The 27816-nt window shown below is 42.9% G+C and overlaps 2 protein-coding genes and 1 long non-coding RNA gene across 11 annotated transcripts in view; 2 read left to right on the top strand and 1 right to left on the bottom strand.

The window, feature by feature from the left end:
• The window catches only part of Lhfpl4 (LHFPL tetraspan subfamily member 4), a 32042-nt gene extending 31334 nt beyond the window's left edge, over positions 1-708 (bottom strand). The window contains exon 1 of one of the 2 annotated variants that reach the window (XM_078033525.1): positions 537-708. The gene's annotated coding sequence lies outside the window, so the exon portion shown is untranslated. The remainder of the gene's footprint in view (positions 1-536) is intronic. The other variant, XM_078033524.1, reaches the window with a different exon arrangement.
• LOC144371174 (uncharacterized) lies at positions 263-15180 on the top strand. 2 transcript variants are annotated; one of them, XR_013431326.1, is made up of 2 exons: positions 263-1471; positions 14790-15180. It is a non-coding gene; the product is annotated as an uncharacterized LOC144371174 (long non-coding RNA). The 2 variants fall into 2 exon arrangements; XR_013431325.1 differs by having other exon boundaries at positions 2105-15180.
• Positions 15181-18977: 3797 nt separating this feature from the next.
• Positions 18978-27816, top strand: part of Mtmr14 (myotubularin related protein 14) — a 47157-nt gene continuing 38318 nt past the window's right edge. For 4 of the 7 annotated variants that reach the window (XM_040290478.2, XM_078033513.1, XM_040290473.2 and 1 more), the window contains exons 1-2: positions 18978-19277; positions 20506-20654. In XM_040290478.2, the coding sequence (XP_040146412.2) occupies positions 19122-19277; positions 20506-20654 (305 nt within the window). In that variant the 5' untranslated portion in view covers positions 18978-19121. The remainder of the gene's footprint in view (positions 19278-20505; positions 20655-27816) is intronic. The other 3 variants (XM_005333833.4, XM_005333832.4, XM_040290496.2) reach the window with 2 other exon arrangements.

The raw sequence follows: 27816 nt of genomic DNA, 5'->3' as shown, positions 1-27816 counted from the left end.
GGGGGCTGCTATTAGAGGTAGGAGGTCGGTGTTGGGTGCTGAAAAGGGGCTATGGAAGGACTAGGGGCTTTTTGGGGGGGGAGGATGTACGGGGCTATCAGAGGGCGATTAGGAAGCTGATACTGGTGCCGGGGCAGGAAATGGGGGCTGGTGAGAGGTCTAAGAGGGGGAGGTGGCCGAAGGTGGCATTAGGATGAGGCTAGAGTGGTGTCGGTGCTGAGACCGCAGGATCTGGGCACGGGGCGGGGGGGGTGGGAGACGCTCCTCAGAAGCCAGGGCTGGATGTTGGCTGGGGGAGCCTAGGATTGGCGGGCCAGGACTGGAGAGAGGGGCTTTCCAGGCCACAGGGACCAGGGACCCGGGCCAGCAGGCTGCCTGGGGTGCTAAGGGCAGGTGGTAGGCAGGGACTGTCCCCAGGACGCTAGGGAGCAGCAGGGCCCGGGCAGGGCCGGCGGTGTGGGGGGGTGGCTGCCCCGCGCCCAGGCCGGGCGCGCGCGGAGGCTGCGGCCGCAGGGAATGGATGCGGGGAGACCAACCTGGGCCCGGTCCGGGGTAGCAGGTCCGGGACTGGCACGGCCTAGGCACCGGGGCTCGGCACTCCAAGCAGCGGCTGCCTGGGCCCAGGCGGCGGCCTCTGCGCGGCCTCCATCTTGCTCGGGTTTTCCCCGGGGCGCGCTCCCGCGCCGAGGCGCGCGCTCTCGTGCTCCGGCTCAGCGCGGTGGATGCGCGCTCCCGCACGGGCGTGCGGAACCGAGCAGGGCGGAACGGGGGATGGGCCCTCTTGGTTCTGGCAGCCAGAGGGAGGCGCGGGCACGGTCCCTGAGGTCTCTCGGCCAAAGTAGCAAGCCCCCTCCGTAGGAGGGCTCCTGATTCCAGGGACTCTCTTCTTCCAGTCTGGAGTTGTAGGGCTGTGTGTCCCCACAAAGCCCAGGGCAGCGGGGGAGGGGCCGAACGAGATATTTTTTGATGGGGTTTAAACTGAATCTCTTGCTTCCAAATTACTTCCTCTACAACCTATTGCAGTGCCTGAAGTCACACCAGTATGTTCCAGTCCTTTGGGTTTTGGAGGCGTTGAAGGTACCCAGAGTCTCCTAGGAAACTGCCAACACCCCTGGGAGAGGGAACCCCCTAAACTGTTAACAACCCACGCCTGTGATGGGGATTCCTTGCCCGCTAGAGCAAGGAGCTGGGCCTAGGGAAAGGGACCCAGGGCAAATACCAACGGATAGGAAAGAAAGGGACTGGAAAATTGTTGGTTACCCTCTCTTGCCGTCCCCAGCGCCTAGCCCAGTGCCAGGCAAGAAGTGGACACACTACAAAGATCTATCAAAGAACAAAATATCAAAGTCAAGGCCTGAAAACTCCCCAGGAGCATGAGGAGGAGCCAGTTTGAATCATTTCCTTTCCTGTTCCAGCCTTTAGCTTAGGATCTGTCAAGATGATCTGGGATCCAACCCAGACAACCCAGATCGTAAGTAGCTAACACTTATTATCTCTGAGACTTTGCACTTAACGCTCTCTGAACTTCTGTTCCCCGTGTGTAAAGTGAACAAATTAAACACCCTTTTCAAGGTGTGTGTGTGTGTGAGAGAGAGAGAGAGAATTAATTCATGTTAGTGAGTCCCAAACATTGGACCCCACACAGGGGTTGTTTGGTCTGTTGAAATTTATATCCATCTAAAAAAAAAAAATTCATATAAAATGACCAAATGTCGTTTCTCCAAGTGAGAGGGGAACTGACTATGTACTTCTTTCTTAGTGTAAAAATTCATTTCTTTTAAGAAGAGGTGGTGATAGCCAGACTTGTTGGCACATACTCGTGATCCCAGTGACGTGGGAGGCTGATGAAGGAGGATCACAAGTTCTAAGCCAGCCTTAGCAACTTTGCCAGACCCTGTCTCAAAAAATAAAAAGGACTGGGGATGTAGCTAAAAGGTAGAGTGTCCCTGGATTCAATCCCCAGTAAAAGAAAAGGTTGAAAGGAAGGAAGGAAGGAAAAAAGGGAGGGAGGGAAAAAATGAAAGAATGAGAGAAAAAAATCAGTGGTAGTAATAGTTAATGGGAGTTTGTTTTTCTTTTTTTTTTTTTTACATTTATTTTTTAGTTTTCGGCGGACACAACATCTTTGTTTGTATGTGGTGCTGAGGATCGAACCCCCTGCCGCACGCATGCCAGGCAAGTGCGCTACTGCTTGAGCCACAAACCCAGCCCTTGTTTTTCATTTAACATCTTAATTTGGCAAAATAAGAAATAAGCAGCTTTATTTCAATTCCAAGTTTCAAAAAAAATTATAAGTCTGTGAAATCCCATAATTTGGGACCTCAGACTCATCTGAATTCATCTTACATAGGGCCTGAATACAGGTCCTCAATAAATTTGGTTTCCCCTTCTGTTGGTTCTTTAGAGAGTGCAACCTTGCTGACTCCTGTGAGCTTTGCTATCCCAGAATCATAAGCAGGAATAGTTAGGGAAACAGTCTTGTTCCAAACCTTCTGCTATCTTACTGGTGAGGAATTGAATAATCCAGACAGAAGATCTAGCTTGTCAGACTGATCAACCTAATTCATTAATTTATTCATCCATCCAATAAATATGTGGGTTCCTTTTGATGTGCCAGACAGAAGCACTATGCACTGGGAAGAAAGTAATGGGTAAAATAGATATGTGGAACTCACAGCTTCAAGCAGGAGATAGAAGGTGCTGGGAAGAGGTAAAAAAAGAGATATATCCCCAGCCCTTTCTATTTTTTTATTTTGAGACAGGGTCTAGTTAAATTGCTCAGGCTAGCCCTGAATTTGCAATCCTTCTGTCTTAGTCTCCTGAATTTCTGGGATTATGGGTGCATGTCACCACACTTAGTATGAGTTAATATTTGTTGTTGTTCTAATCAAAATAGACCTAAATATACCTATATTCCTCCAAAAGTGAGAACAGGAACTTACATAATGTATTATTTATATTATAGAAGTATGTCTGAATAAATGAGTTACTTCTCATGTATCAGAACCACAAGACCAGGAATGAAGGCCTGCCTCTGGCCTATAGCCCGAGACACTGCTACTACCCTTCAGAGCCTTGTTTTATTCCTCTGGGGGAAAAAAAAGTGCATGTCCTTCTCATGGATGCTGTGAAGACAAAAAGAGATGGTGGATATAAAAGATCTTTGTAGGCCGAATGGGGTGGCACATGCCTGTAATCCCAGCACTCAGGAAGCTGAGGCAGGAGGATTGAGTTCAAAGCCAGCCTCAGCAACTGTGAGGCACTAAGCAACTCAGTGAGACCCTGTCTCTAAATAAAATGCAAAATAGGGCTGGGGATGGGGCTCAATGATCAAGTGCCTCTGAATTCAATCCCTGGTACCAAAAAAAAAAAAAATCTTTTGTAAACTGAAAGAGACTATAAATGTGATTATCATTAAATTTTAATTATAAGTGACTGAGCCAAAGGGTAGAAAAAAAGTGATGATCCTGGAGATGCACTTGCTGAGCTGTGAGTAGACGGGACAGGATGTGTCTGCACTTTAAAGAGTGAACTTGGAACAGTTACGGAAAGAAATGTAAGAATTCTCAATAAGAATGGTATCTTATTGACTCCAGGGAGGGGTGCGTCCATAATGAATCATAGGATCAAGATGGGAGCTATACATTCCCAAGGCAAGGATGAGATGCTGGACAGAGCACCCAGATGAGAACAGGAGCCCAAGGGTACATCTAGCCAATATTCTAGTAATGAAAGATGTGTGACTTGCTAGATAGCCCGTCTCAAAATAAATTTTAAAAATGGTTGGAGATGGGGCTGGGGACATAGCTCAGTTGGTGGAGTGCCTGCCTCACCTGCACAAGGCCCTGAGTTCAATCCCCAGGACCACAGAACAAGACAAAAAAAAAAAAGGTTGGGGATGCCAGGCACAGTGGCACATGCCTGTAATCCTAGGATCCCAGTGATTTGGGAGGCTAAGACAGGATTGCAAATTCGAGGTCAGCGTCAGCCCTTAGTGACACCTTCAGCAACTTAGTGAGACCCTGTCTCAAAATTTAAAAAAAATAAAAGGAGTGGAGTTCAGTGGTAAAGTGCACTTGAGCTTAATATTCAGTACCAAAAAATGGGGAGGGGAGAGAGGGACAGGAGTCAAGGATGAGAGCAGGGGAAGGGAGTAGAATGGAAAATTCTGAATGATTTATACTGGCCTGTGGAATTTACTCTTTACTGATATATGAAGCCTCCAAAGCTTTTAATGCATAAAAAGATTAATTTGTGCTTTTGAGGATTAAAATAGTTTAGGCAGCTTGTAAGGGATCAGTCCTTAAATGTGTATATGAAGCCATCTGTATATGCTGCGATGGAAAAGCTGTTAGATTTGTCTTCCCAGCATTCCTTTCCCCTTCTTCTGGTGATAGTACCCAGCTGCTTTTAGGGAACTACCCTTCCTCCCTCTGGGTCATAAGAGTGGGATGTGTGTCCCCAAGCCTGCCAATCATATGGCTCCACTCACCTGGCTTTGTTGTCATGGCCTCAGGAAGGACAACTGATACATAGGAATAAATCAGATATCTTCCTGGAGGAAGAAGGGAGAGAGGAAGAGACTGACTCAGTTCTTCATTCCTGATCAAAAGCTGTAAAGATTCTATCCTTTTAGTGTGAAGATGGTCCTGTTCATGATCACAGGGCTTAAGAAAATCAGAAGGTGGGTTGAGAGATGAAAAGATTGCTTCTTAGTTTCTGTAATCAAACACACATAGATAAGACCTTAGATATTTCATATAGTTGCCCTTGTACAAATGGAAAAAATTAACTTTAATCTATCTATACCAATATGGCTTTTTTTTCTTTTTTCTTTTTTTTTTTAGAGAGAGAGAGAGAGAGAATTTTTTTAATATTTATTTTTTAGTTTTCGGCAAACACAACATCTTTGTTTGTATGGTGCTGAGGATCGAACCTGGGCCGCACGCATGCCAGGCAAGCACGCTACCGCTTGAGCCACATCCCCAGCCCATGGCTCTTTTTTTCTACCAGGAATTGAACTCAGGAGTGCTTAACCACTGGGCTACATCCTCAGTCCTTTTTATCCTTTTTACTTTTTTTTATTTTGAGACAGAGTCTCATTGAATTGCTTAGGGCCTCACTAAGTTGCTGAGGCTGGCTTTGAACTTATGATCCTCCTGCATCAGCCTCCAGAGTCACTGAGATTACAGTTGTGTATGTGCATATATATATAGATTTATGTAAAAAGGTCAATAAGAGCAGTATGTTATGTATCAATAACAGCAACAGCTTTTCCAGTCCTGGAATGAGTCATCTGAACAAAATTGTAGAGATATCCAATACTAGGATGGAGAGATTCTTGATGCTATCCATGGGGTGGTCAAAATTATCCCTATCTTTCCCTGATTTGTTTAAGTCTGTGAGTGTGTGTTTGTGTGTGTGTGTGTGTGTGTGTGTGTGTGTGTGTGTGTGTGTGTGTGGTACTGGAGCTGAACCTACAGGGCCTCTAGCACTGAACTACATCCCCGGCCCTTTCTATTTTATTTTGAGACGGGGCCTCACTGAGTTGCCCATGCTGGCCTTGAACTTGCAATCCTCCTGCCTCAGCCCTCTGAGTCACTGGGATTACAAGCATGCACCATCACACCCTGCTCCCATCCCGGTGATTTATAAGGATCAGACTTGAGGACTCCAACTGGGCCTAAAACATTCATCTCCAGGTCAGAAATAATCAGAGTGGGGCTTGTTATTAAGTAATCTACCAGACAGGTCCTTGATTAGCAATACAAGTGAAATTCCACCAGACTGTCTCTGGGGATGCCACTGAGCTATTAAATTGAGGGCATAAATCAGTCTGGCCAGAGAATTAATTCCCTCTCTCACTGAGGCAACTGTCCTGAGAGAGATGTTCCCTGGGGAACTCAGCCTCCTGGTTCCTATTTTCTGTGGATAAGATTCCAGAAGCACCACATATTGCCAAAGCACCTAAACTACTCTTTTTCAACATTCCACCTACCAAATTCAGCTTCTGCCTTCCCTGTGAGACTGAGAGAGCAAAGCTCAAGGATCTCCCTAACCTTGGTCAATATTGATTCTAAGAGCCCTACACAGTGCCTGACATATAGTAGCACTCCATAGATACCTGAAAAACTAGTTGATTGTTAGACCACTGACAATGTGACCATTCAGTTGCCCCCAAATTGTCTCATGTATACTTACGGTATTTAAAATTCCCATTGTTCAGATTAGAACCAATGAGAGACTATATTAGGCCATTTTCTGTTTCTATCACAAAATACATGAGGCACATGCTTTATAAAGAAAAGAGGAAGCTGAAAGTCCAAAATGAGCTGACCACATCTGATCAGTTTCTGGGGAAGTTCACTTGGCTGGGTGACAATACAGGAGAGAAACACAAAGAAAACCAAAAGGATTACATGGTGAGACAGGAAGTCAGAGAGAGGTCAGAGGAGCCAGTCTTGTTCTTTTAGTAACAATCCACATTCATGGGAACTAACTGAGCTCCTGCAAGAACTACATTAAACTGGGCATGATGGAATAGTCTGTAATCCCAGCAACTAGGGAGCCTGAGATAGGAAGATTAGGAGTTCAAGGCTAGCAAGGGCCACCTAACCAGACCCTGTATCAAAATATTAAAATGGCTGGGGGTGTAGCCCATTGGTAGAGTGCCCCTGGGTTCAATCGCCAGTACAGGGAGGAGAAAGAGAAAGAGAAGAGAGAGAGAGAGAGAGAGACATACACACACACACACACACACACACACACACACACACACACACACTACATTATAGCCCCCAATGGCCAACCATCTTTCACTACTAGTCCTTAGCTTTTAAAGGTTCCACCACCTCTTAATATTGCCACACTGGAAACCAAATCTTCAGCACATGAGCCTTTGGGCGGTGCTATGGTTTGGATATGGTTTGAATGTATCCTCTAAAGGTTCATGTGTTGAAATTTAATCCCAACATCTTGAGGTATAAAGAGAGTGGAAATGGGCAGGGGGTGTAGCTCAGTGGTAAAGCACTTACCTTGCATGTGTGAGGTACTGGGTTTGATCCTCAGCACCACATAAAAATAAATAAAGATATATTCAAAAGAGAGAGAGAGAGAGAGAGAGAGAGAGAGAGAGAGAGAGAAAACAATTGGCCTATACCATTTAGAGGAAGGCTTTGGAAGGTGAATAGGATCAGATAAAATCATCAGTGTGCAGGACCCATATTGAATATTGGTGGCTTTACAAGATTAAGGAAGGGCCGGGGCTGTAGCTCAGTGGTCTGCCTAGCATACATGAGGCACTGGGTTCAACCCTTTGTCCCACATAAAAATAAAATAAATAAAATAAGGGCATGTTTTCCATCTACAGCTATAAAATGAAAAAGGAAGAAGGAGAAGAAAGGAGGAAAGAGAAAGGAGGAAGAGGAGGAGGAAACCAGTGTGGTGTTACTACCTGTAATCCCAGTGATTCAAGAGGCTGAGGCTGGAGGATCACAAGTTCAAGGCCAGCCTTAGCAATTTAGTGAGACCCTGTCTCAGAAAAGAAGAAATAAATCAAAAGGACTGGGGATATAGCTCAGTGATAAAATGCCTCTGGGTGTTTAGTCCCCAGTACTAAAAGAGGAGAAGAAAAAGAAGAGCATGTGTGAGGCACTGGATTCGATTCTCAGCACCACATATAAATAAATAATAATGGTCCATTGACAACTAAAAAAATAAATAAAAATAAAATAAAAAAAGAAGAAAAGGAACCAGAAGACACACACACACACACACACACACACACTCATCTTCTTTCTTTTGAAAAAAATATTTATTTTTTAGTTGTAAATAGACACAATACCTTTATTTTATTTGTTTATTTTTTATGTGGTGCTGAGACACGAGCTAGGCAAGCACTCTACCACTGAGCCACACCCCCAGCCCCTCATCTTCTTTCTTGCCATGTGACATGAGGATAGTCTGAGCCACCTTGGAACTATTCCGGCAAGAAGGCCATCACCAGATGTAGGCCCTAGACCCACCAGAAGATGAGCCAAAACACAAAACAAAACAAAACAAATCTCTTTTCTTTATAAAGTGACATAGTATTTTGTGTTTGGAAGGCAAAAGACAATGATACAGAGCACAAACCATTTTCAGATCCTAGCAGGTTTAAATATTGTCTGCCAGTCTTTGAGGGTTTACCTGGAGCATTGACTTCTGTTCCTTTGGTCTCCTAAGGCCCCAGCTCTGAGGTTATGGCCTCAACACTGCTGTTCCTCTATACTAGATTAGAGTCCTCCTTCCTTCTAGAAAGCAGCCCCTTGATCCTGGTTCAACTCTAGAGGGTTCCAAATATCACAAGCACATGCACGAAGTTTTTGTAAACTCGCACGTGTCATTTGGGATCTGGCCACACTGTGCTGGCACCGTTCCACCCATAACCCTATAAATGTCCATTTATGACTAAACCCATTTAGGCTTCAGGAACGTGCTCTTCCACATTTCCAAAGAAACGATGATATCACATTCAAGTGATTTTTTTCAGCAGGTCCTTCCACTGCTGATATGCGAGACAGATGCTGTTGAGTGGCAGATCACTTGGAAAAGAGAAAAGACAAGTCAATTAATTTGTCAAATCCCTTCCCTCGGATGGCATGAAATGTGACAGACTCTGGCACAATGAAGCATTTGTTCCCCAGTTGTGTCAGGTGTTCAGTGTCGCTCTGTTCTCCATATTGCACTTCATGGTTCCAGAAGTTCTCACAGATTAGTGCTGTATTCGTCAGACTTGCACATGGTAACTGTAGAACAATTTGCAACTTTTTTTTTTTTTTTTTTTTTTTTGGTAGCAGGGGTTGAAACCAGGGATGCTTTATCACTGAGCTACATCCCCAACCTTTTTGTTTTATTTTGAGACAGGGTGTCACTAAGTTGCTTAGGGCCTAAGTTGCTGAGGCTGGCCTTGAACTTGCAATCCTCCTGCCTCAGTCTGCGGAGTCACTGCAGGACTGCAGGGACACAACAACAGAAAAATAACTAATTGGTTAATATCAGATCGGGAGTTCTTTTGTGTAAGGATTTAGGCAAAGGAAACTTCTTTATGAATTAAAACAGGCCTATTTGGGAAATTTGACTATTATTTCTCTAATCCTGATTTCTCAGAAGGTCAAATAAATAGCTTATTTTCAGGTGGGTGACTTAGCTTGAGTGACTTCATTTTCTTTTTTTCTTTAATTTTTTTTTTAGTTGTTGATAGACCTTTATTTTATTTATTTACATGTGGTGCTGATAATTGAACCCAGTGTCTTACACATGCCAGGCAAGTGTGCTACCAATGAGCCACTTCATTTTCTTTTCTTTTCTTTTCTTTTCCCCCTCATTACTGGGAATTGAACCCAGGGATCTTGTACATGCTGGATAAACGCTCCACCACTAAGCTACATCCCCAGCCCTCCATTTTGATTTTTAACCTGGTCTGTTGGGGTCCAGTGCAGAAGCTTAGTCCTATTTTGGCCTCCTATAATTTTGATTTAACATGATAAGCCCATGATATAATTTTCTCTTTCAAAAACAAAACTACCCAGGCTGAGTGGCCCATGCCTGTAATCCCAGTGACTCAGGAGGCTGAGGCAGGAGGATCACAAGTTTGAGGCCAGCCTGGGCAACTTAGTTGGACCTGTCTCAAAATTAAATAAAGAATAAACTAAAAGGACTTGGGATTTGGCTTAGTGGAAAAGGAAGGGAAGGGAAGGAAAGGAAAGGAAAAGAAGGAAGAAAGAAAAAAAAACTGAGTAATGAACTTGAGCATTCTTTGGTGGAGATAAGTAAGAATGAGGTCTGATATCCAGTGGTTGGAAACTGACAAAAACCAGTGTGGTCATAAATTTTGCAAGTCCATTGGAATTTCCAGGTTACAAAGCAAACTGGTCAATCTAGTCTTTCTAAAACCTCCCACAGTACTGTTAGATTCTGGAAAGCTGTTCCTTTTGGCAGATTCGATTTCTTTCTTTCTTTTTTTTTTTTTTTTTGAGAATTTTAACATTTATTTATTTTTTCTTAGTTCTTGAAGACACAACATCTTTGTTGGTATGTGGTGCTGCTGAGGATCGAACCCGGGCCGCACGCATGCTAGGCGAGCGCGCTACCGCTTGAGCCACATCCCCAGCCCCCTCTTTCTTTCTTTTTTGTTTTGTTTACAGTACCTTATGGTATCGGGGATTGAACTCAGTGGCACTTGACCACTGAGTCACATCCCCAGCCCTGTTTTGTGTTTTATTTAGAGACTGGGTCTCACTGAGTTGCTAGCGCCTCACTTTTGCTGAGGCTGGCTTTGAACTCGCAATCTTCCTGCCTCAGCCTCCCAAGCCACTAAGATTACAGGCATGCGCCACCGTGCCCAGCTAGATTCAGTTTCTAATGTGATTTCTGTGTGGCATTTGACCCAGTCAGTAAAATCTATAAGCCTCTATTTTGACCATTCTGCAGCCAATTTGATTTTTATGTTGTCAGCACCATGCTAATAAAGAACTTTATCCGAGGTTGGATCAGATTGAGGACTTTTGAATCCTGTGAGCAATCTTTTTTGCTATGGATCACCCCACCCCACCTCCAACTTGCAATCCTCCTGCCTCAGCCTCCCCAGTTACTGGAATTACAGGCATGTACCATGCTGCTCAGCCCTGTGGTCAATTTTATCAAAATCAGAAAGTGATGCATTAGGAATCACATAGCACCACCTATGAAGTCCTGCTGCACAAATCTTAAACCTGAATATATTCCACTCTAGGGTTAATATCTTCTTGATAGACTTTACAGGGGATAGAAAAATAAGATGACAATGTGTGATGCAAAAATCACAGGTAGAAATCCTGGGGAGAAATGATTCTGTTTCTTCAACAAACAAGGATAAAAAGGGGGAAAAAAGATAGAGAGAGAAGAAAAACAGTGGGAGAATCATGGAATAAAAGAGTTACGAGATATATCCAATGCAACATTTAGATCTTGTCTGGATTTTAAAATTTTAAAATTTATATTTACATTAATGATGATGATGATGATGATGATGATTGCAATCCTGGGAATTGAACCCAGGGCATTTTACCACTGAGCTATATTCTCAGTCCTTTTTATTTTAAATTTTGAAACAGAGACCTGCTAGGTTTCTAAGGCTGACCTCCAACTTGTGATTGTTCTACCTCAGCCCAAGTAGCTGGGATTACAGGTGGGCACCAATACACCCGACTTTGGATGGGTACCAGCTCTGGTGCTTAGGCTTGTGGACAGCCTTCTTGGCTACTGTCTCTCCCTCCTTAAATCAGAGTTCTCAGGGGCTGGGGCTGTAGCTCAGTGGCAGAGCACTTGCCTAGCATGTGTGAGGCACTGGGTTGATCCTCAGCACCACATAAAAGTAAACAAATAAAATAAAGGCAGTCTGTCCATCTACAACTACAAAACAACAAGAACAACAACAAACAAAAGAGTTCTTAGCTGGGTATAGTGGCTCATACCTATAATCTCACCTATTTGGGAGCCTGAGGCAGGAGGATGGCAAGTTCAAAGCCAGCCTCAGCAATTTAGCAAGACTGTCTGAAAATAAACAAACCAACAAATAAAAAGGTCTGAGGATACAGCTCAGAGGTAAAGGCCTCTGATTTCCTTGCCTAGTATGGGTGGGGGGCTTTTCTTCATTATGGAAAGGTTCCTTAGTAAAAAGGCAAGCCAGAGAATAAGAAATGAGAGAATGAGAAATGATATTTGCAATACCTAAATTTCAAAAAGGGACTCATAACCAGAATATCCAAATGTCATCTACAAGTCAATAAGAAAATACATCACGTGGGAGCAGGCCCCAAATTTCTTAATAAGACACCTATAGCACAAGACTTAAAACCAAGAATCAACAAATGGGACGAATTCAAACTAAAAAGTTTTTTTTCTCAGCAAGAGAAATAATATGTGAGGTGAATAGGGAGCCTACATCCTGGGAACAAATTTTTACTCCTCAAATATCAGATAGAACTCTGATCTCTAGAGTATACAAAGAACTCAAAAAGTTAAACAACAAAAAAGCAAATAACCTAATCAACAAATGGGCCAAGGACTTGAACACAAACTTCTCAGAAGAGGACATACAATCAATCAACAAATACATGAAAAAATGCTCACCATCTCTAGCAATCAGAGAAATGCAAATTAAAACTACTCTAAGATATCATCTCACTCCAATAAGAATGGCAGCCATTATGAAGTCAAACAACAATAAGTGCTGGCGAGGATGGGGGGGGAGGTACATTCATACGTTGCTGGTGGGACTACAAATTGGTGCAGCCAATTTGGAAAGTAGTATGGAGATTCCTTGGAAAGCTGGGAATGGAACCACCATTTGACCCAGCTATTCCCCTTCTTGGATTATACCCAAAAGACTTAAAAAGAGCATACTACAGGGTCACAGCCACATCAATGTTTATAGCCGCACAGTTCACAATAGCTAGAATGTGGAACCAACCTAGATGCCTTTCAATAGATGAATGGATTAAAAAATGTGGCATTTATACACAATGGAATATTACTCAGCACTAAAAAATAACAAGATCATGGCATTTGCAGGCAAATGGATGGCATTAGAGCAGATTATGCTAAGTGAAGTTAGCCAATCCCTAAAAAACAAATGTCTTCTCAGATATAAGGGGGTTGACTCAAAATAGGATAGGGAGGAAAAGCATGAGAAGAAGACTACCGCTAAATAGGGAAGAGAAGTGGGAGGGAAAAAGAGGGAGAAGGGGAGTTGCATGGAAGATGGAAGGAGAACCTCATTGTTATACAGAATACATATATGATGTTGTAATGAGAAAAAGAAAAAAAAAGTGTGTCACATTAGATTGGATAGAAAGAAAGGATGGGAGAGGAGGGGAGGAGTAGGGAGGATAGGAAGGGCAGCAGAATAGAATAGACAATATGATTGATGTATGTACATTCCATGTATGTATTATATGTCAAAATACATTTTGCTGTCATGTATGACTAAAAAAATAAATAAATCAAAAAAAATACAGATAGGGCTGGGATTTGCCTCGCTTATATGAGGCACTGGGTTTGATCCTCAGCACCATATAAAAATAAATAAATAAAATAAAGATATAGTGTCCAACTACAACTAAAAAGGAAAAAAAAATACAGATAACCCAAATAGAAAATTGAGCAAAAGATGTTAAAGTGCTACTCAAAGGTGTATATTTAAATCAGCAGTAAATGTGGAAAAGGTGATCAACTTCATTAATCAGAGACATGCAAATTAAAACCCAAATTAACTATGCTGAGAGAAGCCAGATGCAGAAGAGTACACATTGTATGATTCCATTTATAGGAGAGTCTGGGGACAGAAAGCAAATCAGTGGTTGCCTGGGGATGGGGATCAGAGGGGTTGGCTGGAAGGAGATTCAAAGGAACTTTATGGGAGGTGATAACAAGTATTCAATATCCTGATTGTGGTGGCGATTTTATAATTTGGCAACACTTCTCAACATGTACCAGTAGAGTGGGTGTATTTTATCATACATACTCTGTACTTCAGTAAAGTCGATTTTTTTTTTTTTTTTTTTTGGCTGGCTATAGTCCCATGTGTCTGTGGTCCCAGCTGCTGGAGAGCCTGAGGCAGGAGGTCTCTAAAATTTTTAGGAGGTATCTAAAATTAAAAATAAATAAAGGTTGGTGTTTTATAAGCCCAATAAGATAACCACTACATTCTCACCAGAGCTGCTAAAATGAAAATTACCACATGGTGGCAAGATGCAAGCATGTGGGACTAGAAATGAACACAACCTCTGGGGAAAACTCTGAAAAACTTAGACACACATTGACCATCAAATCCATCAATTCGACTCCTTGGTAGATACCTAGGAGAAATGTCTATATAGGCTTAGGCTTAGCAAAAATATCTACCAAATGGGGCTGGGGATGTGGCTCAAGTGGTAGCTAGCGCGCTCGCCTGGCATGCCTGCGGCCCGGGTTCGATCCTCAGCACCACATACCAACAAAGATGTTGTGTCCGCCAAATACTAAAAAATAAATATTAAAATTCTCTCTCGGGCTGGGGATGTGGCTCAAGTGGTAGCGCGCTCGCCTGGCATGCGTGCGGCCCGGGTTCGATCCTCAGCACCACATACCAACAAAGATGTTGTGTCTGCCGAGAACTAAAAAATAAATATTAAAAATTCTCTCTCTCTCTCTATCCTCTCTCACTCTCTCTTTAAAAAAAAATTCTCTCTCTCTCACTCTTTCTTAACAAAAAAAAAAAATATATATATATATATATCTACCAAATAACTCATAAGATCATGTAAGGATGGCCTTAGGCCTGAGCCTAAGCAACTCCATTTTAAAACTCCAGTCTCAGTAGGCACACCTAACAGAGCCCTCCAGTATGGCCCTCAGGCACAAACAAGTCACTTCTCCCCACCCTGACAAACTCAGAGTGAAGTCTCTGGCAGGCTGCCCTTGCCAGATAAGAGGGAAAGGCACCCACCAAGAGGGAAAGGCAAAACAATCAGGGTGGGGACCACCAGACCAGATGTTTTAACCCCAGGGTAAATGACATCACTAAGAGACCTGCTGGCAGCTGATAAGGATTGAAAGGGGCGTCAAAAGCTCCAAAATTTGCTATAAATAATGGAGCAAATGAACAGACGTTCAGCCAGCTGACACTGATGCATCCAAGCCTGAGAGCCTGATGAGGACCTGGATTAACATCCCGACTCTTCTCATCTGCCTAAACCTCTGTATTGTTCTTTTGCCCTCAAACTCTATAGCAGCCTCTTAACTCTGGTGAGAAATGGACTCTTCCCCGTGACTGACTGCCTTCTCAGCCAGCCGTCAGCTCCACCTCAGGAGAGGCTTGCCTTGGTTCCTGACCTGATCATGGTGGTGGTCTGAGTAAGTGTGCATCTGCTGGACTTAAAGCATAAGGCTTGAGACTTTTGATCTGACACTTGAACTTAGCAAGCAGAGGGAATGTCTGTCACAAGCCTTTCATGATTAAATGTGTTTGCGGAACTTAGAATTAATCTAGAATTGTTTTTCTGAATTGATTATGTCTATTGCAGAGCCTAGCATTAAGGATTGTCGTTTTCTTGATTAAGAACCTATAGAGTGAAATTATATTCAGTGATTTGAGTGAATAAAGCATTGACTAGGACAGAAGCGTGTGGACATTCTTTATTTCTCCCCTTGGACAGCATAAGTCGCACCTTTTGCCCATCATGACAGAGCATTATTATTATATTATTATTATTTTGAGACAGAATCATGCTAAGTTACACAGGTTGCCCTCCAACTCCTGGGCTCATGCTATCCTCCTGCCTCCCAAGTAGCTGGGACTACAGGCGTGTGCCATGTTCCAGGCTACATTCATTTTATTTATTTTGTGCAATGCTGGGTTTCAAATGCAGGTCCTCTTGAATGACAGCTGTACATTCTACCACTGAGCCACACACCCCAGCCCTAGATAACTTTTTTTTTTTTTGGTACCATCATTTGAACTCAGGGGCATTCAACCACTGACCCACATCCCCAGCCTTATTTTGTATTTCATTTAGAGACAGGGTCTCACTGAGTTGCTTAGTGCCTCACCACCATTGCTGAGGGTGGCTTTGAACTCTCGATCCTTCTATCTCAGCTTCCCAAGCCACTGAGATGACAGGCCTGCACCACCGTGCTGGGCCCCACAGAACTATTTTTATTAGCCCAAAACATATAAACTATATAAATATCCATCAGCAATTAAACAAAAAAAAATTGTCATTTTTTTATTCAATGCCATAACACTGAGAATGAACAACTACCATTACATGCAAAAAATAGACTAGTCTTTTAACATTGTGTTGAAGGAAAATAACTAAACACAAAAGAACACACATTATGGGGCTGGGGTTGTAGCTCAATGGTAGAATGCTTGCCTAGCACATATGGGGCACTGAGTTCAATCCTCAGCATTTTATATAAATAAAAGAAAGAATGAATGAATGAATGAATGAATTGTGTGCATGTACAAGTAACAGAAATATTTTTACATAAGAATTCTCTATAAAAAAGAGTACACATTATGATTTCATTTGACTAAAGTTCAAAAACACAACTAATATATGTACGAAGGCAGAAAAAGCTTTGTAAACTCAACAAGCCGAAACAACTGTTTACCTGTCCAAGATTTTATTAACGGGTCTGCAGTGGCCAGTTGCAGAAAAGAAGGGGGTGGAGAGAGAGAACCCCCGAACAGGGTGTTGATATTTATGGGCTCAATGCGGGATGAGGAGGAGCAGGTCGAGTAGGCTGTTACTTCTTCATTGGCCAAGAGTTCGAGCCACTTCAGGGATTGGAGGTGCGCCATTCAAAGTTCCGGCCATTCACAGGGATTGGAGTTGATGGTTTGCGCGCCATTCAGTGCGTCCTGAGCGCTCTGGGCACCATCTTTACCAACAATATACACTATTAGAAGTCAAGATAGTGATTATCTAGTTGGGGAATGTGTAGTGACTGACAGTGGACAGGTATGATTCATGTTTTGCCTTGTTATGCCTCTTGTGAATCTGAGAAAAACTGGTGTTTTAATTATGATTAATGGGACTGTATTTTGACAGCACTAACTCCATATTGAATTTTCTCTAGTAAAACAAGCTTTGAGCCAAGTGGCAGCTGACAGTTTCACTTGATAATCGGTTGACTGATAGCCACAGGAAAACTGTGTGCAATAGTTGATTTCCTGGAACTTTCCCTCCAAAAACTGACACCTAGAAGTTGAGTGAATAAACCTTCTGGAACCATAAATTCCAGTTCCTTCATATGATAGACCCAACCTGATCTTTTATTAAAATTGGGAGCCATCTTGCCACAAAGCCATGAAAAGCTAATTTCGGCTTTACTATAAATTACTGCAAATTCTGAACCTGCTTGGAATGCCTGCCCGTGCCTTGAACTCACCCATGCCTGGCTCTCTGACCAGATAGCAGCCCTCTCTGAAACTTTAGTGACACCTCATAAATATTGGCCTTCCCTGGCCAGACAACGACCCTCTCTGAGGCTCTAATGGTCCTCATAAATTCTGACGTTGGGGCCAGCAAAAAAAAAAATGTAAACTACCATTAGTGTGATGCTTGTCAGAGTTCTGTTATCTGTAAACCCCCCTTTTGTGTAACTTTCTGGGCTATAAAGCTGGGCTGTAGGAAAGGTGGGGCGGCTGTTTTGTTCCCGCCGTTTTGGGAGGGAAAGGCAGCGTCGAAATAATAAGCTTGCTTTAATTTGAATTTAATTGGAGTCAGTGGTCTTTTCTTGCGTCCTGGTCTAACACATACTGCTCACTAAGATGCCCCTCTGGGGATGGTTATTTTGCAAAAGCATTAGTTGATCAACATCCTTCCTGAGTGAATAAAACAAATCCTTTACTTCATTGCTGACAACTGGTGGCAATTCAGACCCATCCAGGTGTCACTTTGAATGGACCATTTTGGTTCTGACCATATTTGATCCCTGACCATTTTGGATAATTTCACTGTGGATAGTGTTTGGGTCCTTACCAGTGCTCTGTGCTCGAGGAATTTTCTTTTTTTTCTATTTTGCCTATATTTTCATATATTCCTTTTACTTGTTTTTGCTTATTTTACTTTTGTGAGTCTTGGGATAAACTGATTCACTTAGTTTGACAGTTCATGAAAGAACCAGGCACAGAGGAATGCTGCCTGTAATCCTGCCTGTAATCCTAGCAACTCGGGAGGCTAAGGCAGGAGGCTCACAGTTTGGAGACCAGCCTCCGCAATTTAGCAAGACCCAGTCTCAAAATTAAATATAAAAAGGGCTGGAGACAAAACTCAGCGGTAGTGTTGCCCAAAGCTCATCCTTGTCCCTAATGGCAATCCAATAATAAGGACATGGTTTTGAGAAAAAGGGGAAAGGGTTGTTGCTTTGCTAGCAAAGAAACATCAGGGACTCCTGTCCCAAAGGCTGTGATTCTGCCCATCAGCAGGAACAGGGAGGGGGCTTTTAAAGAGATGATTCAAAGGCTAAATTCTACTAGTTCTCTGTCGGAGTTGTAATTCACTTGTTAATTTGGGAGGCAGTCCTTTCAGAGATCTTCTGGTATCATCCCTAAAGTCTGATAGTGGACCTGTACTCAAGGATAGCTAAATCTGCCTGGAATGGGGAAGAAAGGTAAACCAGTTTCCCCAAAGATTCGGGGATCAGAGAGATTAGGGAGAGAGGAAGAGAAAGAAATATGTCCATTTTAAACATAAATTGCAGTGGCAGAGAAGCAAGGATTACATTCAAAGCATAAAGTGGACCACTATTACAGACAGTAGAGCTCCCCTGGGTTCAATCCCCAGTACCCCCGCCCCCCCCCCAAAAAGAGGGGGGAATAATCCCTTGACAGGGAAGAATTCATTAATTAGGAGACTGGCATTTGCCAATTATTGTTGAGCACTGTGGTGGATACATAAGGTTCCAGTATACTACTGTCTCCCCTTTTCTGAATATTTGAAATATTCCATTAGAGAGAGAAAAAAAAGAATACAGCGCTTTTCATACCTTCTTGATTCCTCCACAACATAGGATTTCTTTATAAAATATGGTTGGCCATATAGTGCACTATGCTCATAAGGACGTTGTGAAGAGCAGTGGCAGAAAAGTGCTTTATGAAATGCTGTTTTGATATTAGTTACTACTGCTATTATGGTTGCCGAGGCTAATTTGGTGCCTTCCCTTCTCTCTATAATGGCTCATTCCACTTTTCTCCGCTTTCTGCTGCTTTCTTCCTACTACCCCCTCCCGCCGCAGTCCCGATGGTTCAGCCCGGCTTCCCCGGGGGAAACCCCGTGGGGCGGAGCCCCAACAGCTGCGAGTGGCTGCGGCCCCCTCCCGGAGACCACTTGGATCGCTCCGCGTCACGGGTGGGCCGGTAGTCGTGGGTAAGGCGCGAGTGCCGGGTTCTGATTGGTTAGGACCAGAGTAAACATCCGGCGGAGTGGGGCGGGGCCGGAAGTGGAAGAAGAAGGCGGCGGCTGAGGCGGTTCGCGAGGTTCCAGAGTAGCAGTCGGTGCCGCCAGGTGCCATGGGCCCGGCTGAGGCGCATTGAGGGGACGTGGGGCTGGACCATGGCTGGCGCTCGGGCCGCCGCCGCCGCCTCGGCAGGGTCCTCAGCCTCTTCAGGCAACCCACCGCCTCAGGAGCCGGGGCTCGGGGAGCTGCTAGAAGAGTTCTCCCGGACTCAGTACCGGGCCAAGGACGGCAGCGGGACGAGCGGTTCTAAGGTGAGCACTGAGGCACGGAGAACTGGAGCAGACCCCTGTCTTGGGAAGTTAGAAAGGAAAGACTGAGGTCCGAGGGCACAGGAAAGTAGAAGTGAGACTTGTCTGCTGAGGAAGAAGGTAGAGAGAGAACTTCTCCTGGGTCTGGACCCGGAGAGTAAGGGGCGGGCTTAAAAATGAAAAAAAGGAGAAACTAGAATCCGAATGAGCAGAGGAAGGCGGTCTTTTTAGTTTGAGACTAGTGAGGTCAAGGGTCAGAGCTGAGGGACCTGGAGCAAAGGTTAGAAGAGAGCTAAGGAATGTCATTATCCTGCTTCTGGTGCCTGGGGGATGGGGGTGGTTCAGGGCAAAACCACCACATCTAAGTAAAAATAGGGAGAGGATTCCTCCAGGTCAGAGGTCAGAATGAAAGGGCAGAACCGAGCCAAGAGATGGACTGCCAAGAGATGGACTGCTGAGTTGCCTCCTTATAAGGTCTCAGCATGACTTAGGCCCATCCCTTTCCTTCCCCTATAGAGCAGGAAGACAACCCACACTCCCTCTCTGTTCCTTTATCAAAAGAAGGTCTCAGTTCCTCTCTTTTTTCCCCCCCCTTGGGATTTCCCTCAGACCTTCCACTGCACCTGGGCTTGATGCCGCTCCAGGCCTTCTGATCACTTGTAAACTTCTTGAGATGTTACAGACTTATGTTTTTTCCCCTCTAATGGACCTTTCTTGGACTGTGAACAAAGTGAACAGCCTTAGGAGGAGCTGTGCCTTCTATTTTTATAAGGAAATTGTGTGTTATTAGACACTGTCTGAAGTTCTTATTGATTACAAGGACTAGAGCTTCAAGGTACTAGTCTGAAGCTGGAGAAGAGGGAATAATCTGTCAGCAAGGGTAGGTGATGGGTTAGTGACAGGTTTTGTAATCTTGAGAAAGATATATTTTATGTGTTGTCATTTCATTTGAAGCTAATGAAAGTTGTGATCCTGCCCCCCAAATGCTGAACACGCACAGTTTTTACATGCAATATCAATGGGTTTAGGGTCCTTCCTGAAGTATGCCATGTGGGTTAATGAACATGTAGGGTCTGTGAGCTAGCATCATGATGTCTATTCACAGCACTGAATAATAATAATAATCACAGAGGCACATGTCATTCTCAGTGACCTCTCCAAGTAATGGACCACATAAATATGACCCAGAGAACACCAGAATCTTTTTCATGCTTAAGTCTCCTCTGTGCAGGTTGAGCGCATTGAGAAGAGATGTCTGGAGCTGTTTGGCCGAGACTACTGTTTCAGCGTGATTCCAAATGTGAATGGGGATATCTGTGGTCACTATCCCCGACACATCGTGTTCCTGGAGTATGAGAGTTCTGAGAAGGAGAAAGACACGTGAGCATCATGTGACCATAGTATGCTTGTTGGGAGGTCCTGGAAACTCATCCCTGGGGACAGGAAGTTGTTGCTGGGCAGGGCAGACATACTTTCTTGCCATGTTAAGAATAACTGGCATGTTGGGTGTGGTAGTGCATGCCTGTAATCCCAGCAGATCTAGAGGCTGAGACAGGCGGATCACAAGTTCAAAACCAGGCTCAGCAATGGTGAGGTGCTAAGCAATTCAGTGAGACCCTGTATCTGAATAAAATACAGAAATAGGGATAGGAATGTGGCTCAGTGGTCAAGTACCTCTGAATTCAATCAGTGGTACAAAAAAAGAGAATAACTGGCAAATTATTCTTGGCCAGTTAAGAATAACTTCAGGGTTCAGTAAATTAAGTTGGCAAGTTGTAACAGCATAGAGGAATTGAGAGTCATGACCCTGGATTTCTCTCACTCTTTCTCTAGAGCTCATTGTCCTGAGACATTACATCACACTTTACCTCTCTGAACAAATTGGGTGTTCCTTTCTTTGTTTTTTTTCCAAGAGTATGAGTGGGTGGTGTGCTGTCAAGACAGGCTTAATAGTGTTTGCCATATGTAGCCCTTAAGAACCTCAAGTTTAGAGTGAGAATACTTGAGTTTATATCCTGGATGCCCCATTTGCTGGCTATCACTAACCCTGGATAAGTTATTTAACCTCTTTTTCCTCAGTTTTCTCATTGGTAATTCCCTGCCTCATCTTAATTAGTGCTTGCAAAGACCAATTAAACTTCTAGAAAAGTTGCTAGTGCAGTTCCTGATGATAAGTAGTGCTAATTCAAGCCTGACATGTTTGTTGTAAGAATTAGAAATAAGAGTTACATTGGTAGGCACCAAGACCTGAGTGTTTTTTGTGGGATAACAATTCATAGGAGAGTAGACATGAAGAGCCTGGTGTAGGAGCTGCCCTATAGGCAGTCAGTAAATGGTCACAGTTGTTTGACACTAATGACAGGACTGAAGTTCAAGATTTGCTCTAGAGTTTCTTCTCCTAACTTCCCTGCTTGCTACTGATCTTGCTGCTGTCTTATATTTCTGTATGAACAAAATATCAAGATGAATGCTATAGCTGACTCATGGTATACAGTGCAACCAGTCCTCTCTATATTAAAGTATGGCTATCTGTGGGCCCGAGAACCTAGTAGAAGTGTAGAATCTCAGGTCCCAGGTCTGTTGAACCAGAATCACAACATAACAAGCTGTCCGAGTTATTCAAATACACATTAAGGCTTGAAAGTGCTACTGTAGGCAAACCAAGGAGAATGGTGAATCTGCCTTTTGTGTGTCTGGGAAGACCTTATGGTAGGGGAGCCTTTGCAGCTGACATTAGAAGGATGACTAGAATTTCTCTGAAGTTCCTTAGGGACTAGCTTATATAGGGTCTTGATCATCAGGCCAAAAGCGGGACTTGTGGATCATGTGTGTTAGTGGTTTTGTAGCAGTATCCCCTGAGCACGCTTTAAGAGTACAAATTCTAGGGCTGGGAATGTGGCTCAAGCGGTAGCACGCTCGCCTGGCATGCGTGTGGCCCCGGGTTCGATCCTCAGCACCACATACAAACAAAGATGTTGTGTCTGCCGAAAACTAAAAAAAAAAAAAATAAATAAATAAAAAAAAATTCTCTCTCTCTCTCTCCCTCTCTGTCTTAAAAAAAAAAAAAAAAAGAGTACAAATTCTAGCTGCACTTGGAGGCACACACCTTAATCCCAGCTACTTGGGAGTCTAAGGCAGGAGAATCAAAAGTTTGAAGCCAGCCTGGAAAACTTAGTGAGACTCTACCTCAAGATTAAAAGAGCTGGGGTTGTGGCTCAGTGGTAGAGTGCCCCTGGATTCAATCCCTAGTACTACCAAAAAAAAAAAAAAAAAAAAGAAGTACAGATTCTAGAGCCACCCTGGTCCTTCTGAATCAGAGTTTCCAGAATCTGCCTTCTCAGAACTCCCTAGATACTTACATGCTATAATACTGCTACTGTGGGCCATAGGGAACCAGAAAATGCTTACAAGCAGAGGAACAGCCTGCTCAGAGGAGTTTAAGGAGTACGCCTTAGTTTCCTCAATCTTACAGTGGGGATTTCTCTTAAGAGTGCCTGACTCATGAGGTCTGCTGGGGTTCCTAAGTAAATGAATATATTAAGGCCTCTTTATGAAGGTTATAGAAAGTATGATCACCTTCCTCTGTGGGGATCTCCAGTCCTAAAGAACTGGGCTTTGTTAAGGCCCCTTATTTATGGTTCTTATCTCTTCCTAACTCCTTCCAGAGTTAGGTAAACTTACCTCCTATGATCCTTTAGCCTACAGTTGCTCAATGAGGACTTTTCTTTTACCTTGCCCTTCCCCTTTTTTCCACTCCCCTCAGGGCTGGCTGGCAGTTTACCTCTATCCTGATGGCATTCTGATATTAAGCCCAGCTCTCTAACCCTGGGATCTTGTTACAATGCAGAATCTGATTTCACCACTTTTGAGGTGGGGATGTTTTCTAACATGCTCCCAGGTGATGCCAAATAACAGTAGATAGAAGAACTTGGTCTTGGTCACCTCAAGGAAGTTTTTCCTGGAAGGCAAACAATTTTATTGCTGATTCAGTCTAGCTCTTAAAGAGAAGGAAACTAATATTTGTTGACCAGCTACTGGTTGGTAGGTGTTAGGGTCTCATACATTTTGCTGCATCCCCCAAGAAGACAGTATTGTTCCATTCTGCAGAGGAGAAAGTTGAAGCCCAAAGAGGCAACTTGCCTCTGCTCAAGATTACCGAGGTGGTACATGGAATGGGGTTAAAAGCTGGATTTCCTGACTTCTGCTCTGCTTTTTCTGCTTGTCTGCTTTTTTTTCTTTCACCCTCACCTTGTCTAGCGAGGTCTTATTCTCCAGGCCGGGACTACTGTACATCATCTTCACTCTAGAGGAGTTACTGGAGTTTGATTTTACTTTTCACTCTTTGCAAGGCCTCACACTAATAATTGAGGTTATTGGGGGGGGGGAGTGATGCCTATTTGTTGGAGGGGAAGGACTAGAATTGTTTGCTTCTTTACATTTGGTTTTGGTATTACTGTGATACTAGCTTAGACTGAGTTAAAAATGATAGAACTGGATTCAGGAAGTGGTTTGGGCTTGATAGTGAACCTCCGTAACTCTGTTCATTGTCTAGGAATAGAAGCCTGGTCTGGGGTCTCTGGACATGTGATTGTCAGCAAGTGTTCATGGAGCTGCTACAGTGTAGTAGGCCCCAGGAATTCAGCCAGAGGCCAGATAGATGAAGTCCTTACCCTTAGGTCTGGGGATAACAGAAAAATAAGCAGTAACTGTATAATAAGAACCAGAATAAGGGGAAGTACAGATGAGGGTCTAGGGGACAGTGGCTAAAACCCTTGGCTCAGTGGCCACCTGCTATGGTTTGGAAGTCAGTTGCCCTGTTTACCTGTTCTGTGGCCTTGGGCTAGTGATTTCATAGTAATGTGTTTCATCTATAAATGGGGCTAATGATATTAAATAATACTAGCAGTATCATTTACCTCAGGAAGTTTGGGGCATGTATAGAAGGGACAGTCAACATAGTTTGGGAAGTGTGGGGCTGTTTTGTGAAGGTTTGCCATTGGAAGTTAAGTGACAACAACTTTTTCTTCTTTACTTGAAAATAGTTTTATTTGTGTGTAAATAATACTGAAGAAATATAAAATTCAGCTGGGTTGCATAAAATAAAATCAGTGGTGGTACATACTATAATACCAGCAACTTGGGAGGCTGAAGCAGGAGAATCCCAAGTTCAAGGCCAGCCTCACCAACTTGATGAGACCCTGTCTCAAATAGAAAGAGCTCGGGAGGGGGTGTCTCAGTGGTTAAACACTCCTGGGTTCAATCCTTGGTACCACAAATAAGTAAGTAAGTAAATAAATAAATAATTCAATAAAAAATAAAAATTTAAAGAAACCTCACTCCTTGGTAACATCTTGCCAGAAATTTCAGTGCATATTTTGCAGACATAAATATGTAAGTCTACATTTATTCATTCAAATATGAGTATCATGTGCCAGATACAGCTTACTGCTTAGCACTACCATAAAAAGACAAGAGTTAATAAAAATAAAAACAGGAACTATTGCAAGAACAGAAATTGCTTTGGTTCTTTGAGTGGGGAAACCAGGCAAATAAACCATTAGCTAATCTAAGAAGAAAAAATGTGTCTTTACATTTAAAGATAGCTCAAAGCCCCTGAGAGGGAAACAGGTGTATTTTCCTCCTCGAATTAAGGAGGGTTTGCTGAGTGAGAAGTAAGGAGAATAAAACGAAGTTTTAAGGCATTTAGGATTCAGAGGAAGTTACTGGTATGAGCGAGCGAGAGGCAGCTGCAACAGGTAGAGATGACCAGGTGGAGAAAAGATTCTGGAGCACCCTGTGGATGGGAAGAGGGGTGCTAAGTACAGGACTGTACTTGCTCTATTGGATATTCTTAGAGTCAGAGTTTAGTGAGACAGTTGTCTTGTTAGACTGAGGTTCCTTTTTATTTCATAGGTACACTGAGTGAGGGAGGACAATAACATTCAGGTGCTTGGGGCTGGCTGGCAGCTCTGTGCCACCCTATGGGCACTTTGCAAAGGTACCCCAGGATCTGTAGGTTGGTCATTCTTCCCCCTTCCTTCAACAACAACAAAAAATTTTAGTTAATAAAAATTGTATCTTGGGGCTGGGGATGTGGCTCAAGTGGTAGCACGTTCACCTGGCATGCATGAGGCACTGGGTTCGACCCTCGGCACCACATAAAAATAAAGATATTATGTTCACCTAAAACTAAAAAAATAAAATAAAATATATTTAAAAAAGGGGCTGGGGATGTGACTCAAGTGGTAGCACACTCACCTAGCATGCGTGAGGCATTGGGTTTGATTCTCAGCACCACATAAAAATAAAATAAAGATATTGTGTCCACCTAAAACTAAAAAATATATATATATTTTAAAAATTGTATCTTAAGGACTAGGGTTGTAGCTCAGTGGTTGTGCGCTTGCCTCGCATGGTGAGGCACTGCATTTGATCCTCAGCACCACACAAATAAACAAATAAATAAATAAAACAAAAATATTGTCCATCTACAACTAAAAAAAAAAAAAGTTGTATCTTAAATTGGACCTCACAGAAAAATACACATTGGAAACCCCCTTATCTCCTTTCCAAAACACTGAAACTGTTTTAAAAATCATATATATATATATATATATATATATATATATATATATACACACACACACACACACCAGCGATTGAACCCAGGTGTGCTTAAACACTCAGACACATCCCCAGCCCATTTTATTTCTCATTTTGAGGGAAGGTCTCACTAAGTTGTTAAGGGCCTTCCTGAGTTGCTGACACTGCTCTTGAACTTGTGATCCTCCTTCCTCAGCCTGCTAAATCACTGGGATTGTGCCACCATACTGACAAAATCTCTTAAATTATTGATCCTCTTTTTAACTTCAATTTCAGACCCTACCACTTGTTAGTTTTTATATTGCTAAGTCACAGTTTGGAATAAAAATAAATACAATTTTACAAAGAATTCAACATTTTTTTTCCAGGCCAAGTCAAATTTCTTTATTTGAGTCTTTAGGACAAAATATTTGTAAAAGACATATCTAATAAAGGGCTCTTAAAATATATAAAGAACTCTTAAAACTCAAAAATAAGAAACCAAACAGCCTGTCAGGCATATACCATGTCCATGATCCCAACTACTCCAGAGGCTGAGGCAGGAACATCACAAGTTCAGGGCCAACCCTGGGCAATCAGCAATGTTTTTTTTTTTTTTTAATTTTTAATATTTTTTAGTTTTCGGTGGACATGACATCTTTATTTGTATGTGGTGCTGAGGATTGAACCCAGCGCCCTGCGCATGCCAGGCAAGCGCGCTACCCCTTGAGCCACATCCCCAGCCCAATCAGCAATGTTTTTAAAACTATTTTTATTAACTTCAACAGCATCCAGATTCATGTAATTAAGGAACCACAGATATGGGAGTTGCTGACTAAATCCTCCTCAAACACATAAGGATCCCTAGAAGGATTGAAATGTGAAAGGAATTAAACCCTTATAGGGCTTGGTTTGAAAAGCATTATTTTTTTTTCCTGCACTATTGGGGATTGAACTCAAGGGCATTCTACATCTGAGCCATATTCCTAGCCCTTTATGTTTTATTTAGAGACAGTGTCTGGAGCTGGAATTGTGGCTCAGCAGTAGAGCGCTCGCCTAGCATGTGAGGCCCTGCATTTGATCCTCAGCACCATATAAAAATAAGTAAATAAGGGTACTGTGCCAACCACAACAAATAAATAAGTAAATAAATACAAAAATATATAAATAAATATTTAGAGACAGTGTCTGGCTAAGTTGCCCAGGCTGGCCTCTAATTTGAGATACTCCAGCCTCAGCCCCTCAAGTTGCTAGGATTAGAGTATGTGCCACCACGAATGACTAAGCTCAGCTCTTTTAAGGAGGGAATATGAGCCCCTTTCTTCCCTTCTATGTGTGTGTACTTGGATAGCTGGCAAAGCTTCCCGCTGTAACTTTTCTGCCTCTTGTCTCTGTCACTGCCAGAAATTCTGACTAACTGATCTAGGACCTCTGTTACCTGATGGTACTGAGGATAGACCCTTATTTTAGGGAAATGTGATTTTGTGTGAGTGTGACTTGCTGGAGCTCATTTCTAAACCTGAATCTTTCACATTCTAGGAGCTCCCTTACAGAACCTGGTGTATTACATCTCTTGTGCCATAGGTAGCTTTTCTTTTGCTTTCTTTGCCCAGCATTTTATACCCTTTTGACACTTTGGACACTTAAAGATGGTTGCAATGAAACTGGCTGGCACATGAACTGTAATCTTATCTTGCTCCCTAAAAGATCACAATTATGGCCTTGTGGTTTCCAGAGTCTATAGGTACTAGGTCTTACCCTGGAAGTGAGGTAGTAGACACTTTAGACATAGTCATCTGTCAAATTTCCTATGTATATTTCTGTCTTTTACATATTATGTCTTCGGTTCTTTTTTTTTTTAAAATCATCAAGGTTCTGAAATCAGGATAACTTTAATACCTACAATTAGCACTTTTTTTCTCACCCTAAAAAACTTAATATATCAATGATATAAAATTTA

This window comes from Ictidomys tridecemlineatus, chromosome 16 (genome assembly GCF_052094955.1).
Source record: "Ictidomys tridecemlineatus isolate mIctTri1 chromosome 16, mIctTri1.hap1, whole genome shotgun sequence".
Taxonomy (NCBI): Eukaryota; Metazoa; Chordata; class Mammalia; order Rodentia; family Sciuridae; genus Ictidomys; species Ictidomys tridecemlineatus.
Note: the sequence above shows the minus strand (reverse complement) of the source record. Positions and strands in the feature narration are given on the sequence as shown.